The sequence below is a fragment of the Chiloscyllium punctatum genome, chromosome 41, assembly GCF_047496795.1.
Source record: "Chiloscyllium punctatum isolate Juve2018m chromosome 41, sChiPun1.3, whole genome shotgun sequence".
NCBI classification, from domain to species: Eukaryota; Metazoa; Chordata; class Chondrichthyes; order Orectolobiformes; family Hemiscylliidae; genus Chiloscyllium; species Chiloscyllium punctatum.
In genome coordinates this window covers 21,555,531-21,574,685 of record NC_092779.1, presented here as the reverse complement: position 1 = coordinate 21,574,685, position 19,155 = coordinate 21,555,531, and the positions used below count along the sequence as shown (strand labels likewise).

Here is a 19,155-nt window from a genome sequence, read left to right as displayed (position 1 = left end):
TACAGAGCATTGTACAAATGTAAGTCTGGTACCTGACGAAGGTACAGACCTATGTCATCTTGGAATTAATTTGCTGTGTTTGAGGATAATAGTGCTTCTGCTGCACGCTCCTGACAGCCCATCATCTTTTGTATAAAAATCCTGCCTGTGTTTTGCTGCAAAGAATTCTTCACATCACTTTTAATCCTGAACGTTTTCTCGGCAGAATTCTGACTTTGAACAAGTAGCTGGAAATAAATATCTGCTAACTTCTCTCTCTCCACTTCTCCCTCTCACCTCCTTCCCTCCCTCTCCCTCCCTCCTGCACCCCCCCGCTCCCCCGGCTCTTCCCCCGCTCCCCCGGCTCTTCCCCGCGTCCCCATCTCTCCCCTACCCCCTGTCTCTCACCTCCCTCCCCCTGTCTCTCTCCCCTACCCTACCCCCCCCCCGTCTCTCTCTTCCACCCCCCCCGTCTCTCTCCTCTCCCTCCTCCCCCCCGCTGTCTCTCTCTTCCCCCCCCCCCGTCTCTCTCTCTCTCTCTCTCTCTCTCTCTCTCTCTCTCTCTCTCTCTCTCTCTCTCTCTCTCTCTTCCCCCCCCTCCGTCTCTCTCTCTTTTCCCCCCCTCCATCTCTCTCTTTTCTCCCCCCCCGTGTCTCTCTCTCTCTCTCTCTCTCTCCCCGTCTCTCTCTTCCCCTACACCCCCGTCTCTCTCTTCCCCCCCCACTTCCACCCCCGTCTCTCTCTCTCTTCCCCCCCCTCCGTCTCTCTCTCTCTTTTCACCCCCCCGTCTCTCTCTCTTTTCCCCCCCCGTGTCTCTCTCTCTCTCTCTCTCTCTCTCTCTCTCTCTCTCTCTCTCTCTCTCTCTCTCTCTCTCTCTCTCTCTCTCTCTCCCCGTGTCTCTCTTTCCCCCCCCCCCGTGTCTCTCTTCCCCCCCCCCGTGTCTCTCTTCCCCCCCCCCCGTGTCTCTCTTCCCCCCCCCCCCGTGTCTCTCTTCCCCCCCCCCCGTGTCTCTCTTCCCCCCCCCCCGTGTCTCTCTTCCCCCCCCCCCCGTCTCTCTTTCCCCCCCCCCGTGTCTCTCTTTCCCCCCCCCCGTGTCTCTCTCCCCCCCCCCCCCGTGTCTCTCTTCCCCCCCCCCCGTGTCTCTCTTCCCCCCCCCCCCGTGTCTCTCTTCCCCCCCCCCCGTGTCTCTCTTCCCCCCCCCCCCGTGTCTCTCTTCCCCCCCCCCGTGTCTCTCTTCCCCCCCCCCGTGTCTCTCTTCCCCCCCCCCCCGTGTCTCTCTTTCTCCCCCCCCCCGTGTCTCTCTTCCCACCCCCCCGTGTCTCTCTTCCCACCCCCCCGTGTCTCTCTTCCCCCCCCCCCCGTGTCTCTCTTCCCCCCCCCGTGTCTCTCTTCCCCCCCCCCGTGTCTCTCTTCCCCCCCCCCCCCCGTGTCTCTCTTCCCCCCCCCCGTGTCTCTCTTCCCCCCCCCGTGTCTCTCTTCCCCCCCCCGTGTCTCTCTTCCCCCCCCCCGTGTCTCTCTTCCCCCCCACGTGTCTCTCTTCCCCCCCCCCCCCGTGTCTCTCTTCCCCCCCCCCCGTGTCTCTCTTCCCCCCCCCCCCCCGTGTCTCTCTTCCCCCCCCCCCGTGTCTCTCTTTCCCCCCCCCCCGTGTCTCTCTTCCCCCCCCACCCACGTCTCTCTTCCCCCCCCCCCCCGTGTCTCTCTTCCCCCCCGTGTCTCTCTTTCCCCCCACCCACGTCTCTCTTTCCCCCCCACGTCTCTCTCCGCACCGTCTCCCCCCCCCCGCCCCGTCTCTCTTCCCCCCCCGCCCCGTCTCTCTTCCCCCCCCCGCCCCGTCTCTCTTCTTCCCCCCCCCGCCCCGTCTCTCTTCCCCCCCCCCCCCGCCCTGTCTCTCTTCCCCCCCTCCGCCCTGTCTCTCTTCCCCCCCCCCCGCCCCGTCTCTCTTCCCCCCCCCGCCCCGTCTCTCTTCCCCCCCCGCCCCGTCTCTCTTCCCCCCCCCGCCCCGTCTCTCTTCCCCCCCCGCCCCGTCTCTCTTCCCCCCCCGCCCCGTCTCTCTTCCCCCCCCCGCCCCGTCTCTCTTCTTCCCCCCCCCGCCCCGTCTCTCTTCCCCCCCCCCCCGCCCTGTCTCTCTTCCCCCCCTCCGCCCTGTCTCTCTTCCCCCCCCCCCCGCCCCGTCTCTCTTCCCCCCCCCGCCCCGTCTCTCTTCCCCCCCCGCCCCGTCTCTCTTCCCCCCCCCGCCCCGTCTCTCTTCCCCTCCCCCGCCCCGTCTCTCTTCCCCCCCCCCCCGCCCCGTCTCTCTTCCCCCCCCCCCCGCCCCGTCTCTCTTCCCCCCTCCGCCCCGTCTCTCTTCCCCCCTCCGCCCCGTCTCTCTTCCCCCCTCCGCCCCGTCTCTCTTCCCCCCTCCGCCCCGTCTCTCTTCCCCCCCCTCCGCCCCGTCTCTCTTCCCCCCTCCGCCCCGTCTCTCTTCCCCCCCCTCCGCCCCGTCTCTTTTTTTCCCACCCCATCTCTCTTCCCCCCCCTCCACCCCGTCTCTCTTCCCCCCCCCCCCCTCCACCCCGTCTCTCTTCCCCCCCCTCCACCCCGTCTCTCTTCCCCCCTCCGCCCCGTCTCTTTTTTTCCCACCCCGTCTCTCTTCCCCCCTCCGCCCCGTCTTTTTTTCCCACCCCGTCTCTCTTCCCCCCCTCCACCCCGTCTCTCTTCCCCCCTCCGCCCCGTCTCTTTTTTCCCACCCCGTCTCTCTTCCCCCCTCCGTGTCTCTCTTCCCCCCCCCGTGTCTCTCTTCCCCCCTCCCCGTGTCTCTCTTCCCCCCTCCCCGTGTCTCTCTTCCCCCCTCCCCGTGTCTCTCTTCCCCCCTCCCCGTGTCTCTCTTCCCCCCTCCCCGTGTCTCTCTTCCCCCCTCCCCGTGTCTCTCTTCCCCCCCCCCCGTGTCTCTCTTCCCCCCCCCGTGTCTCTCTTCCCCCCCCCGTGTCTCTCTTCCCCCCCCCCCCCGTGTCTCTCTTTCCCCCCCCCCCCGTGTCTCTCTTCTCCCCCCCCCGTGTCTCTCTTCTCCCCCCCCCGTGTCTCTCTTCTCCCCCCCCCGTGTCTCTCTTCTCCCCCCCCCGTGTCTCTCTTCTCCCCCCCCCGTGTCTCTCTTCCCCCCCCCCGTGTCTCTCTTCCCCCCCCCCCGTGTCTCTCTCCCCCCCCCCCCGTGTCTCTCTTCCCCCCCCCCGTGTCTCTCTTCCCCCCCCCCGTGTCTCTCTTCCCCCCCCCCCGTGTCTCTCTTCCCCCCCCCCGTGTCTCTCTTCCCCCCCCCCCCGTGTCTCTCTTCCCCCCTCCCCCCCGTCTCTCTCCCCTCCGCCCCCCCGTCTCTCTCCCCTCCGCCCCCCCGTCTTTCTCCCCTCCGCCCCCCTCTCCACCGTCTCTCCCCTCCGCACCCCCCCGTCTCTCTCCCCCCAGTCTCTCTCTCTCTCTTCCTCCCCTATCTCTCTCTCTTCTCCCTCTCTCTCTTCTCCCTCTCTGCTTTAACTTATCTGTTACTTAATTTATTTGTGTTTCTGTCTCTGTTCTGCCCTTTTAGTCGAGGATATATAGAAAAACGAGAAGAACAAAGACTGGCAAGAGAAGAAAGGTTTGCCTGTTCTAGTAGAAGTGCACGCAAACTATTTGTTCACTTGGGAAGTAGTGATTATGGTTTGGTGAAACTAATCAACTTTATCGGCAGTTAACATTTTTTCCATAATCTTTGTGGTTGTTTTTGATTAACATCCTAGTGTCATTCCAAAACTGTTTACTAGGGATGCCTTCACATTGACTGGATTAAGGAATGCCTCTGAAATTCAATAACTTGTAGCTTCTTTTGATATTCATATAATAAATAAGGCAAATCACTTTTGTGTCTCCTGATTGCATCAAACGTTGAGTTGTATTAAGCTAACTGTCCCAAAAATTGCTGTGCTAAGTGATAACAAAATTTCCCTTGTATTTTTGCCAAAGGTGTATTGGGGATTTTGGACCATTTCGAAGGAAATTCCAAGCCGGTGTAATTTTGTAACATGGTTGTGCTTTAGGCTGCCACAAAGAGTGAACATTTCTGACTTCGGAACTGCTGAGGACTAACCCTCGCACTGCTCTCACCGTTGTACTAACTAAACCTATCATTTATCCCATTCATCTTCATTAATGATGATCTATCACACAGTGACACTTTGAAAAGTAGACTGTCGCGTGCATGCAGGTATTGTGATCAATAGATAATAATTGCTTTGAAACTTCTAGCTGGAACAGTGAGACAAGATTCCACCTTCTAATTTTTATTTTAAAATGACAAAAAGCTATTTTTATTTCATAGGCAACTTTTAATGACAGAAAATAACAGCCTTATTTTGTATTTAGTGCACACACTGTGGAATGAGATTTTTTTTTCTCAAGCAATCCCCAACAGGATTGGAGGGTTTGAGTTATGAGGGGAGGCTGGATAGGCTGGGGCTTTTTTCACTGGAACATAAGAAGGTTGTTTGGTGACCTTTTAGCAGTTTATAAAATTGAGGGGTATTGATAAGCTGAATGGCAAATATATTTTCCCCAAGGGTGGAGAATTCAAGACTAGGAGGCATATTTTTAAGGTGGGATGAGAAAGATTTTAAAAAGACGAGGAAATTTTTTTTGACACAGAGGTTTGTGTGTGGAATGAACTTCCTGAGGAAGTAGTGGATGTGGGTGCAGTTACAATGTTTAAAAGATATTTGGATAAATGCATATTGTCTAAACTCAGGCAGGTGGGGATAGTTTAGTTTGGGATTATGGTCAGCATGAACTGGTTGGATCGAAGGGTTGGATCAGTGCTGTGTGACTCTGATTGCTCCCAGCTTTTGATGTCTTGTTTTCCTGTTTCATTCACCAACTTAGAAGAACCATGTTGTGCCTTCCTCACTTATTGGAGGATTTCTTGGATCAGCCATTGTACATAAAGTCAGAGAGATTTGTTGATTTTTTTTATCAGGAACCCTGTAACCTAATCTGTAAAATGGTATCCAGTGCCCTCTTTTCCCCATGACTACCTGAAACACATTAACCTTGTATACAGGTAGAATGGCTAACTAGCTGCATGACGGTCTAACTCTCTCTCGTCTCAGAAGTAAATGGACCAACTGCAGCACACTGTTTACAAGCCAATATCTTTGACGCCTTTGTGGGACTTTGGGAGATTCAGAGATCTACTCATTGCAAACACAAAGACTGCTGGCATTGTCTCCAAATACAAGTATTGTGTACCACCTTCTCAGGAAAGACGATCTAAGCCCTCCTTTGATTTCTAACAATCAAACCAGCCAAATGTGTATTCAGACACTCTGCAAGAGCTAGTCACATCACCACCTTTATTTATCCTAAATTTAAAGCTATAAAATGCAAAGAATTATAATTTTAAAAACCTAATTGCAACATGGTACTGACAGAAAATATATAGGGTTAACCTCCAGATTACAACCAGCTTTAAGCAATGAAAGTCAGAAATTAGATCACCAATCTCTGCCACCAGTTGACTACATTCTTGAATTCCAGTTGCAGTTGTGGCAATGACCACTGAGTATTTGCCATTAACTTAAACATTAATTATTATATCAGACTATAATATGCCTGAACTGAAGGTTACTGATCTGGGGCCCTTTTCCAGAATCATAAGCTGGTTGTAGATTAGGAGAAGTCCACCACGTCTGTCAGCTCTCTGCAAGAACATCTTGACATTAATATTTGAATCGAAGGCCTATCAATCAGCAAGCAGTTTGGAACTCTTGAACTTATTGAGCAAGCTTTGACTGTTCTCCCACCTGCCCCATTCTCTCTCGTTAAACCTCCCCCTGCTCTAACCGCTGAGAAACTATAACTTACTGTTTCAAACCTTTGACACTCCTGCAATATACTGTGTCATTTCTTCTGCGAATTCGAAATGTTGTTTAATGAACAAAGCGATGGGCAGATGTTCCACTCATACTGTGTGATTGTTCCCTCCCCTTTCCATTATTAAGAACGCACCCATCTGACCCATCTTCATCTTGCTTTGTAAATTGACATGCACTGACCTGCTTTGGAATTTATCGGGCGCCATTCTCCGTTACTCACTATTATCAAAGCCAGGTACATGGTTGTCTTTGAATCCTGCCTGCTTATAAATTCACTGAACCCAAACCAGGATTCAGTGTCAGGTACTGCCAGATACAGACTCCAGCTGTCTCTGCTCATCCCTGGGGCCAGTTCTCTATTGCCCAGGTATCACCTTGCCTTTTGCAAAGGAAATATCTTATGTTTTGGATAACCATTGCATACATAGATACCAGTGGCATGTCTTTAAAAACAGTATGTCTTCTATTGTTCTTGCAAATTTTAGTGGCATTCAATATCAACAAGTGATGTTTCACCTTCCAGACTATCTAGACTCAAGGATTTGACAGCTGTCAAAGTGGTGAAGTCTTTTTTTTACCCCATCCATCTGGGCTGAATTTGAACCTTGGCCACAGAGAGAATTGCTACCAATGTGATGCTGGATTTGTGGTCTGTTTTGTTTTTTGTTGGAGTGTTTTTCAGTGCTGTTGATTATAATCAACCTATTTTACAGAAACGCCTTTAATTTTAGTGCAAATGATTATCGGCAAAAGAATTGAGTAAAAATAAATCGAAAGATGTCTGGCTTGGGAGTACCGGGACTTCGACTTGATGCCAATGTTTTAAAGTCTGAAGAGTATGATTGGTAGCACACAGCAATAAACAGTTCAGAAGCACTGTCCAAGTAAATGCAAAACAGATGTATTTTTCTATTCCTAAGCAGCTTTTGATGACTAGACCCAACATGACGTAAAGTTCCACATTGTTGGAATGGATGCAGGTTCAGGGAGGCGAGGCAGCGTTTAGAAGGTGGTGAAAGCTTCTGTGTCACTTTGCATCAAGGATCTTAAAAGGACTGGAAGAGACCCCACTGACTTTTTAAACAAAAACTCTCCATTGATGTGCTTAAGCTTTCTTGCAGTCTGTCTGCAGGTAACACCCGAGCTGCAGCTATTTAATCTTTCCTTCGATTTTCTCTCAGTGTAGTTTAGTCGTTTATTTTGGCAGCGTTTCTGGCTTGGGATGTGAGAGTGAGAGAGAGAGAGAGAGTCTGCAGTGTAATGCACGCAATGCACTACTAGCTGAAGCTTACATGGGCTTCTTTTCCAGATATAAATACCTGGAAAAACTAGCGGCGGAGGAATATGAGAAGGAAGCCAGGAATCGAGTGCCCCGGGCACGGAGCGACCTATCCCTCAGCCTGAGTTCACCTGCAGCTCCATCCTCCCCCGTCACGACTTGCAGGACTCCCTCACCTGCAAAGCCTCAAGAGGAGCCTGAGCCTCCATCTGGACTGTGCGAATCACTGCAGCCTACAGAACGTGAGTACCCAGGGAGCACTTGCTTTCTGCCTATGTGTGCAAATGGGTTTTCAGCAGTCCAGAAATCAGCCAGGCAGAGGGGATGATCTATTTGAGACCTGAGAGCCCTGTGGATCCATTGCAACAGGCAGAGAGACAGTGCAAAGGCTGTAAGTGTACTGATTCTTCAGTGTGTCGGGGACAGTATGCACTAGCAGAATGTGTTTGCAGTGATTTAGGCGTCATTAACAATTTATTATAAATGATAAAACAGCTGCGCTAAATATGCAATTAGGAGAGCTTTGTACAGTGCGAGCATATAGTGCAAATGTGAATGTGGCAGTGTGCACATTCCACTCCATTCTAATGGGGGAGATTGGATGATCTTGTTGCTACATTTGCTCAGTAAGATATGGTACTGGATTTAGTGCTTCATTAAACTTAAAAATGCATTAACCTCTGAGCAAAATACAGAGGAAAGTTGCATCCAAAATAAATGGCTGTGTTTATTGTCCTCCCTTTCATTTTCTATTGATTTGCTATTCGTTGCCAATGGAATGTGACCTTAATTATCAGAGCTTGCCACTAGAGTTTGACCTTAGTTATCAGAGCTTGCCACTAGAGTTTGTATGATCAAGGAAGCTACAGCCTAGCGTAACTTGTTGGCTTTATTCACAGTCTCTCGGGTTTATGTACATTATTTATAATCTAGTGAGACTCAAACTGAATTACAATCGTGAACAAGAGCCTGATCTGACCTCTCAGGAAGTAGAAATCAAGTTAAAAATGAAAATATGAAAGGTGTTAGGTAGAAAGTTATCCATTAAGACTTGCTTGTTTTCTCTAGAAAGAGGTTTATCTCTTTTTTTTCAAAAAAACCTTTGACCTCTGCCTTAGCTTACTCAGGCTGTCATCACTTTTATAGCCAATAGATGTGAAGCTGGAAAAGCACAGCAGGTCAGACAGCACCTGATGAGCAGGAGAGTCAACCTTTCGGGCTGAAACCCTTCAACAGGGTGACTCTAACTTACGGCATCTACAATCCTTGCTGTCTCCATGTCACCACCTTTATGCCATCCAATCAACCATATCATCAACCACTGCTTGGTGATAGGGTTGATTGGATTAGCCCTGGGAAATGTGGGATTTAAAGGGACGGGTGGGTCTCGATGCGATGCCCTTTGGTCAATGCAGACTTGATGGGCTGAGTGGCCTCTTTGTGCACTGTGGAGAATATCAGTACACAATATGATTCTGTGATCAAGCACTCCCTGTTTAGCTGACAGTTACATCATCACATCTGATGACCTGATCTGTTTAGAACAGAACTTCATCTGAGACACTGACAGTTTTTTTTTTAATCATGGCTGAGTTTACAATGCTCCATTTACACGCATGTGCATTCAGCAAAGCACAGAAACATTAAGACCAGTGATCTTTCTAATCATTCAGTCCCCATCTAACCATTAATCCTGTAGTAAAGTAGGCTCTGTGTGTGATTCATTTATTCATTTCATTTCAATTTGACAAATGCAACAACTTTTAGGTAAGTATATAAGGAGCCAAACTGAATACTGAACATTCAGAAGGGTTGTGAAAAAAGTATACATGAGAAGCAGAGGTATAATGTTAAAGGAAAAGATTTACAGTTAACAAAGGGAAATCCCAAAGTCTTTGAATACATTGATCATAAAATCATATTGAAAAGAGGAAAAAGGTTGATTAGAGACCAAAAGAAGGAGCAAGCAGCATAGCTGAAAATTAATGTTTTGCGTCTGTCTTTAACTATGAGTCAGACGCTGTCCAGGCCATTGTGACTTAGGAGGAAACTCATATACTAGAAGGGTTTAAAATGGATAAAGCAGAGGTGTTGAATAAACTGTACTGCTTAAAATTCATACAGCAACAGGACCAGTTAGATGCTTCCAGGGATATTTAGGAAGTGAAGATGTAAATTGCAGAGGGACTGGCAATGATCTTTCAGCCTTCCATGGATTTGAAGGTGGTGCCACAAAACTGGAGAATTGTAAATATCATGCACTTGTTCAAAAAAAATTGTAAAGGTAGGTTCAGCAATTGAGGACCAGTCAGTTTAACCTCAGTAGCTGGCAAAGTTCCAGAAACAGTTATTCAGTGCATAATTGATAGATGCATTGAAAAATGGTGTTGATTTGAAAGATTCAACATAAATTTGTTAAGGGTAAAAATTGTGTCTAACTATATTTAAGGCTGAGATAGATTCTTCATCAGTGGTTAGTGGGAAAACACAGCAAAGTGGATGTGAGGAATGATGGATCAATCATAATCCTATTGAATGGCAAAGCAGGCTCAAGGGGCCGAATGGCAGCCTCCTGTTCCCATTTCTATGGTCTTATGACTAAACTGGAGTGTTCTGAAGAGATAACATAAGGCAAAGACATAACATAAGAGATCAAGGTAAGGCTGTTTGAAGTGCTGTGATTTCAAAATGCATTCAATACAGTGCCACATACACAGATTGTGATGCAAGTTATAGGTTACATGATAAATGGGGCAGAAGCAAAATGAATGCAAAATTGGATCAGTAGTTGGGAATAGAGAGTAATCAAAAGCCGAAAAAAACTGGAGATGCTGTAAAGCAGAAACAACAACAACAACAGAACTTGTAACATCTATGGAGAGAAATCAGAATTAACTTTTCAGGTCAAGAGACCCTTCCTCAGAACAGAGAGTAATGATTAGTTAGGATTTTTAAGGCGAGAGGAAGTTTCGTATTGAGGTTCCCAGGGTCAGAATTGAGGCCATTGGTTTTCCTGATATGTGTAAATGATCTAGGTCTTGTAATGCAGAGGACAATTGCAAAGTTTGTCAACAGCACAAAACTTAGGAGAAATGTAAACAGTCAGGGGCACAGTGTGGAGTTCAAAAGGGCATTGACAATTTGCCATAGTTGGTGGATAGATAATAGATGATCAATGTGAAAAGGCATGGGAATAATACACTTTGAAACAAAGCACTGAGTGTGTAAATTAAAGGATATTCCAAATATTCTCTGCAGGAGCAGAGATACCTGGGTGTATATGTTCATAAATTAAGGATAGGTTGACCTAAAGAGAGCTTAATAAGGAAACAAAAGACATGTCCAATTAATGTGTGAACGGCTGGATATTAGAAGTCTGAATGCAAAGTGAACAAGTGAAGAAAAAATAAGAAAAGCCAGTTCAGTGAAACATGAAACAGAACAGAGATCAATTGTTTAGACAGTAGCTTCTTCCTTTTTTTGTTTTATTGCTTTTTATTTAATTTATTCAGTTTCTCTTCACCTGTTCATTCTTTGCTTTATTCTTCTTTAGATTGAAATCTTTTGTCAAATCTTTTGTCTTTCCTACCCTATCACAGGCCTTCCCTTATATTTTTCCTCCTCCCTCCCTTCTGCTTGGAACGTAGGAACAGGAGTAGGCTATTCAGCTTCTTCAGCTTGTTTTGCCATTCAATAAGATCATGGCTGACCAGGGGCCTGACTCTCTATGCCTGCCTTGGGCCCACATTCATTGATATCGTGCTTAATAAAGATTTGTCAGTCTCGGATTTTAGTTTAACATATGAATTGACATTGACCACCGTTTGAGGAAGAGAGTTCCAAACCTCCATTACTCTTTGTATGGAGAAGTACTTTTTAACATAATTCCTGATGGCCTGGCCCTCATTGTTAGGTCCTCGCTCTTCTATAATTTTAAGAAGTGGAATTAGTTTATCTTTATCTACCCTGTCTGTCCTTGTTGATATCCTGAAGACCTCGATAGACCCCTCTTGACCTTCTACTTTCTCGAGAATAAAGATCTAATTTGTCCAATCAATCCTCCTTACTGAACCCCTGAAGTCCAGCTATCATCCTTGTAAACCTGTATTGAAGTCCCTCAAAGGCCAAAACATCCATCCTGAGGTGTGGTGACCAGGTCTGCTCACAATACTCTAAGTGGGGTTTGACTAGTGTTTTGTATAACAGCAGCATAATGTCTGCATCTGTATACTCCAACCCTTTTAGATATAGACACCAGTGTTTCATTAGCTGTCTTGACTATATTTTCTGTAGCTGCGCATGGCAATTTAAAGAGCTATGCACCTGAACCCTCAAACCTTATTTTTCAGCCATTGTGTTTAACTTGGTGCCTTCTTTAAAAAAAAATCTTAATCTATCCTCTCTTCATTCCAAAATAGATGACACTTGCTTGAATTAAAATCTGTCTGCCCCAGCTTTGCCCATTTGTCCACATCCTGTTGTAGGCTTGCTCAGAACCTCTTCAATTCCTATGTTTCCTCAGTTCTGATGAAAGGCCTTGAGCTCTCCTCTGACAGTCTCATCTGCGTGTGTTTCCAGCAATTTCTGATGGTAGATCATGTAAATGGATGTTTATGTTGTTAGTAGAAGTTTGCTGTGTACAAGTTCACTAGTTCCCTTGCCTGCAGTATAGTAGTGATTTCAATTCCAAACAACTTCAGTTTGCTGTGAGGTGCTTTAGGATGCCCTGAAGTCATAGGGGACACTATATGAATGAAGTTTTTTTTACTGCATAGAATTCCTGTTTCATTGCTAAATATAGTTTTCTTAGACCTTGGAATCAATGCGACTCTCTGCAGTGAATTTTCAGGAGAGAGAGAGTTAAACCATGAAACACAACAGGATTATAACTTGGCTTGAAATATAGCACCAGAAGTCTGGATATGCTAGATATAGCGATTATTTGCAAGACACTTGAGCCGTTCTCATTTCTGTACAGTCCATAACTTGTGAACGGAGTGCTATTTGTCTTCACAAATTAAACGCCTCGTGTGGACTGCAAATGCACAGCAGGCTGTTTCACAAGACTGATGGTGGATAATTCATTTTCATCATTGCAGGTGTTGGTTTTCCTTAAAATGAGATGTCAAGAGTTTAAATATATTTTGCACAATGGCAGCATTCGCTCATAAAATGTCATGACCGAAGTGAAACAATGTCTGACTGCAGTGAATTGCAAGAAATGGATAACTGTATGCTCGAATTTAAGAAACGTGCTTGCTCTGAACCCCCTTAGGAACTTTAATAGCAGTCGAATAACAAAGATCTAACCTTCTAAGTTGCCAGTACTAACCAAAACAAAAATGAACATTTTTAGAATTTTATACATTATCTCTATTATTAGAATTAATATTTGTCAATAGCTGAGAGAAAATATTTTTACAAGAATAAAAGCTTGAAAAGCTTTATGTCCTGCAAGCTGAAATAATGTTTCTGTACTCAGATGTTCAATGAAATGCCAGATGATTGTGGTTATTGGAGACTTCATTCAGAATTCCAAGCTGTCAGTGGCAATGTTCTAGAAAATCTGAAAAAGAAAACCATCAAAGTTAGGCACACAGTGACCTCCTTCATCAAGGTAGAGGCAAACTATCTGCACTTGACATTTAATGGCATTGTCATTGCCAAATTCCCTGTCACCATTAACCCAGGAGGTGCCATTAACCAGATATTCAACTGGACCAGTCACATGTGGCTACCAAAACAATTTGAACATTGGCTGACTCATCTCCTGACTCCCATGGTCCCTTTGCCAGCTACAATGTCGGAGTGTGTTGGAATACTGTCCAGCTTCTCGCATGGATCCAGCTCCCATAGTACTCATGAATTCATTCCATCAAGGACAGGGCAATTTGCTTGATTGATCCTCTCTCCATCACTTCATTCAGTGGCTGCAATTTGAAGGTTGTATTGCAGTAACACTTAAAAGATTATTCAGCAGCATCTTCTAAGTCTCTAACTTCTATCACTGAGAAGGACAACAGAAGCAGATGAATCAATGCCAATCCATCCTACTTGCAATTATATATTTTTTTGTCATTGTTAAGTTAAAACACCCTATCTAATACAACTGTGAGAATACTTTCACCAAGCTCTAGCTTTGTAAATAGAAGGCTCACCACCGCCTTATCTAGGACACCAAGAGATGTTAGAGTCCGATAGCAAGGATTTCACAGCAGACCACTTAGAAAACAGTGGTAGAATCGAGCATAGTCAGCATAGATTTACAAAATGGAAATCATGCTTGACAAATCTACTGGAGTTCTTGAGTTGATTGAGGAAGCAAACGATATGGTTTGTTTGGACTTACGACAAAGAGATTCAATATGTAAAATTAAAGTGCATGGTATTAGAGATAGTGTATGGAGATGAACAGAAAACTGGTTAACAGATTGGAAACATTAGGAATAAATGGGTCTTTTTCTGAATGGCTGGCAGTAACTAGTGGGTTGCCATAGGGAACATTACTTGCAATCTATGTTAATGATTTAGATGAGGGAACTGTCCAAACTTTGCAGATCAGACAAAGCTAGGTGGAGAGGCGAGCTGTGAGGAGGATACGGAGATGCTGCAGCCTGATTTGGACAGGCTGACTCAGTAGGCAAATGCATGGCAGATGCAGTAATAGTGTGGGTAAATGTGAGGTTATCCACTTTGGGAGCAAAAGTAGCAAGGCGGATTATTCTTTGGCAATACATTTAGAGGGGAGAATGTTCAATATGACCTGGGTATCCTTGTGCACCAGTGCCCATGTGCAGCAGGCGATAAAGGAGGGAAATTGTATGTTGAAGTGTGAGAATTCAAGTACATCAACAAAGCTATCTCGCCACAATTGTACAGGGCACTGGTGAGGCCACACTTGGAATATTGTGATGCAGTTTTGGTCTCCTAATCTGAGGAAGTTGCTCTTACTCTAGAGAGAATGCAGCGAAGGTTACCAAGCTGATTACTACATTGGAGGGACTGATGTATGAAGAGTAATAAGTCATTAGGATCACTGGAGTTTAGAAAAATGAAGGGGATCTCATAGAAATGCATAAATTTCTCCCAGAACTGGACAGGTTAGATGCAGGAAGGATGTTCCCGATGGTGGGGAATCTAGAACCAGAGATCATTGTTTAAGAACCAAGGGTGAAACTGTGTAGGACTGAGAAGATGACGGGAAATCTCTTTGGCTAGAGAGTGATGGAACTCAATACCACAGAAAATGTTTGAGGCCAAAACATTGTATTTTCAAGAAGGTAGATATATATTTTGTGGCTAAAGAGATACAGAGGGACGGTTGGGTTAGGGCATTGAGCTTGATGATCAGCCATGATCATATTGAAAGGCAGAGCAGGTTCAAATGGTCTATTCCTGATCCTGTGTCTTTTTAGGTTTCTTTGAATATTTCAATGTGCAAAACATAACACGACGACTGTATGGAAAAAAAGAATATTGTCCTCTGATACTATCAAATATTCCCCAATTAGATTTAATCTGCGTTATGTTTGAAAGAGGTCTGTTATTAGTCAACCTCAGCATATAGTTCAGGTACTTGGCCCAGCTTCATGATTGTACTGTTTAATTTCCTTGCAGCAGCTGTCTCCTATATCCTGTTTGATTTGGATTAAAAAGATCAGTTCACCAGATCTCCATCAGAAGAGGAGCCAGGTGAATGGGAGTATGGATTAAAAACGTGACTATAGCATGTGTTTCCTTGAAAGAGCGGCTGTCTACCTGGAGTACAAGTTCATGGAAATTGCCCAATATTCTTGGTTAATTTTGTGCTGGGGCCTGTTCTCACTGTGTGCTGTGCTAGGCTAGGCCTTTGCAGATACGTTTAACTCAGGATTACAATCGCCAGCAGAAAAGGGAGATGATCAACCTGGGCTGGATTCAAATTCACGGTCCAATGGTGAAAGAACAATATTGGACACAACTGTGCCAGTTCCAGTCAAAACAGTACAAGTTATCACATTTGCTATTTTCTTTAGCTTTGTGCTTGTTAATGGGTCCTTTGCCATCAGCCAATCCAGATGAGAATTTTCTAAAACTCCGAAATGGAACCTGGTGTTGCTGTTACTACCCTGCAGTGTGGACGTTGCTGGGACTTCACAATGATTCCACTCATGACACTGCCATTCTTATATTGCTCACAAATTCACCTTAATTGGCGAATATATATCCCGAAAGAGGAAAAGACCAGTTGGTGCAGTGAATCAGAAGTTGTTGGAAAAGCTCGGTAGGTCTGACGGTGTCTGTGAGGAGAAATCAGTTAACGTTTCGGCTGTGGTGACCCTCCCTCCATGAAGAGGGTCTTCTGAGGAAGGGTCACCTGAACAAAGACATTAACTCTGATTTCTCCTCATAGTGGTGCCAGACCTGCTGAGCTTTTCCAACAATTTTTGCGTTTGCTTCTGATTTGCAGCATCCACAGTTCTTTCGGTTTTTATTTGGTTTAGTGAATCAGCCTGATTGTGACAGCCCATAAAGTCTGGCTTTCCCTCTTCCTCCACGAACCTGAACGGCCACAGACTCTAAGCCACAGAAGAAAATTGTTGGATTAACTTCCAAAATCTTAATGAAATACTTGTTTGAATCTTATCAGCTATTCCACATGATAAAATAACTGATCAAATTTATTGGAGTATCAGGTGGAGCTTTATAACGCAAAAAATCCAGCTAGATAGACAACATAATTAAAATTTTGGAGATGGAGATTCCCAGGGATCTCATGAGCTGTAATTGATCCAATCGAAATAAGTTGCTGTCTCTACTGTGATACCATGTTCTGCACAGCCAACTTCCTGTCCCCACAACCTCAGGCAGTGTTCACTCCAAACAGCCCATGTGACCCTCCCCCATTCCCTTCCATGTCAATGTACAGAGAGCCTGTGTCCATTTTGCCCCCCTGCTGAGTTCCCAGGCTGCTTGAGCTACTCTGCCTGTCCTTTTAACAGGCTGTTGCCTCGAACATTGTTCCCAGAGTTGGAAAATTACTGCACGTTCTGAACCAGACCTTCTGATTTTGCCCATCTTGCAGAGAGTGCCCACCCCCTAAACATTTGATATGTTTGAAGATGGAGGTTGAGTTGTAACTAAGTGGAGAGGGGGCCAACTGTGAAGCAATTGCCAAGCTAAAGTTTTAGATCCAGTTCACAGTTTCCGGGCACCTCTCCCAGTCTTTCAATCAGTTTGTCTTGGTTATTCCGAGACTACAGCACAGCTGCATTTTTATTCAATGTTTACACAATGCAAAAATGTAAAGAATTTCTGGTTAACCTGTAAAGTAGACTACCAGATACATTGGTACAAAAATGGCACAAGCAGGAATATACAAAAAGTACATTCAGCATTGATCAGGACTTCTACCCTATAATCTAACATTTAAGATGTATATAAAAATCAAGTTGCCATAATGAACTCCAGATTCCAGTCACAGAACTGGTAGCTGCCCTCAGTCCTGGCTGTGGAGTTATGATAAATTCTAACAGTCCACTGTGGCATTGCTGCAGACCTGTCACTCTAGGGTAAGGAATTACCAGGTGGGTGAGTGAGTGAAATGAATTTGAAAGCTTGTCACATGCTGTGGAGCTCTAGTTTAATTATGCAGCTGTTTATCTTACCGCTGTTTTCTGCAGGTGACCAGTGTGCCAGAGAATTGAGCTACTTGTGCTTTATACATCCAACGCGTTGGAATGATATTTTTTTTTCTTTCTGCAGCATGGGCTGTATGTGAAGCAGACTTCGCGTCTGCACCAGCTCGAAGAGAATCTGTTTTCACTTAGCCTGAAATTAATGCAAGCAATTTAATATACGTATGGGTCAGTTTATAAAATAGATCAAGTTGAACACTAGCCATCAGACATAATTACCTGATGAAGAGATTAATAAATTCTGCCGCTGGGCAATTGTGCCAGAACCTTCAGTTTTTGTAAGTGTACAAAAGGCTTGGAGTTTTTGGAGTCTGCTGGGGGCAGGTATCCTAGTGGCAGATTTCCTGTATTCTAGTTGCAGTCTGTACCTAAAAACACTGTGTTCCTCTCTCTTGTGGTTTTTAGAAGTACAACTATTTGTATGGTAAGGTCATTAAACTCTTACCGTGCAAAGCCTTCCCTCCACACTGAAATAAGTGGTAGTCCTTTCCAATGCCTTTGGAATCTTTTTAAAAGACATCTCCCATTCCTGTTTCCACCCCCCGCCACCCATGCTCCCCCGCTTTCCTACAGCTGAACCTTGTAGCAGTCAATAAAAACTATGAAAGACTACTCATTAACAACAGTAACCCTTTTTCTGCAGTCTCCTGCATCACCAAATAGTATGTATATATGTACGCGCATACACAAGGACATTGGAATAAATGTAATTAATTAATAAAGAACACAAGGTAATTGCACAGACATATAGCTCCAGATGACATTGACAAGAGCAAGAGTGGTTTGTGGATGGAACCTTAAAAATTTTAACTCCCTGATGCATGTGTAATGTGTTCTGTCCAATTATGCTTGATGTCTGTGGATTGTAAGAATTGGAAGCTGCCCTGGGACCTTGTAAAGCATCTGTTGCAAGAATTATGCTAGGAGCAAAACAAAAGCTCATCCATTGGATTGGCCACATAATTGTGTCCTAGTGGACCAGATACAGTCGACAATGTAATGGTAAAGCTATCATTACTCTCAATTGTCATTGTTTAAATCCGACAGCTTCAGGTATCCAAAGATGCAGAGATCAGGGCGTTCCAATCAGAACAACCCTGCTCCTCCACAGGTTTCACTGCGCCAGTACCTCAAAGATTTGACTATCAAATCCACGATACCTTTGCACTAGATATATAAATGTAGCAGAAATTTATGATAAGCTATGATAAATATTAGCTTACTGACTGAAACATTTACAAGCTTGGAGTGTCATTTTTTATTGTTTTAATTATTGGAGATTTTTGGAAAAGTAAATAACTTTTTGAACACACTGACCCTTCTAATCTCTGCTCATCTCACCTTTATTTTCCTCCTTGTTTTGTCCTGTGCAGTTAAACATACTTAGTTTACTCTGTATACTTCAGGAAAATATCTTAAATATAGTTGGTTGAAGAGGCATCTTGTTGCATTTCTAATGAAGGATTCCCAGAGTGCTGTTGAATGATTTTCATTTCAAGCAACTTTCATATAAGGAACTTTAGCAAGTAAAAGTGACAGTCATGATGCCAGTTTTCAGTGCAGCTTGGAGGTGAGCCTGAACAGACTGGCAGGCTGCTCCTGTGGTTATATTAATAAATGGTGCCGCTGGCCATTCGTGCCAGAACCTTCAGTTTTTGTAAGTGCATAAAAGGTTTGAAGTTGTTGGAGTCTGCTGGGGGCAGGTATCCTAGTGGCAGATTTCCTGTATTTTAGTTGCAGTCTGTACTGAAGAACATTGTCTTCCTCTCTTTCTTGTGGTTTTTAGAAGTACAACTGTTTGTACGGTAAGGTCATTAAACTTTTGCCGTGCAAAGCCTTCCCTCCACACTTGAAATAAGTGGTAGTTCTTTGCGTTGCCTTTGGAATCTTTTTGAAAGATAGCTCCCATTCCTGCTCCCTACTAGTCCTGAGGAAGGGTCCTGTCTGAAACATTGACTCTCCTGCTGCTCTGATGTTGCCTGAACTGCTGTACTTTCCCCAGCTCCACATTTTCTCAACACTGTCTCCCTCTTGTTAGTTAAAAATCACACAACACCAGGTTATAGTCCAACAGGTTTATTTGGAAGCACTAGCTTTCAGAGCGCCGCGCCGCTCCTTCATCGGGTGAAATATTCCCACTCGTCCTAGTGAGAGGTGACTTTGCCCTAACATCTACTGTTAACTTCCATTTTGATCCTGCTGGATTGGGTACCCTGCCAGTGACTTCACCTTCTCTGTCGTTCTCCTGACCCAGCCAGCGGCACATTGCACAAGGTTGTGCGCAATGTGGCCCAATGCCAAAGGGAACATGGCAGCTGAGCCCTCTGGATAGACGGGAGAGGTCCTG

At 45.4% G+C, this 19,155-nt stretch overlaps 1 protein-coding gene across 17 annotated transcripts in view; it reads left to right on the top strand.

Moving 5' to 3' along the window:
* The window catches only part of fhod3b (formin homology 2 domain containing 3b), a 612,757-nt gene that overhangs the window by 502,548 nt on the left and 91,054 nt on the right, over window positions 1-19,155 (top strand). For 13 of the 17 annotated variants that reach the window (XM_072560542.1, XM_072560537.1, XM_072560540.1 and 10 more), the window contains 2 exons: window positions 3,533-3,583; window positions 7,162-7,373. In XM_072560542.1, coding sequence (XP_072416643.1) covers window positions 3,533-3,583; window positions 7,162-7,373 — 263 coding nt within the window. The remainder of the gene's footprint in view (window positions 1-3,532; window positions 3,584-7,161; window positions 7,374-19,155) is intronic. The other 4 variants (XM_072560539.1, XM_072560552.1, XM_072560549.1 and 1 more) reach the window with 1 other exon arrangement.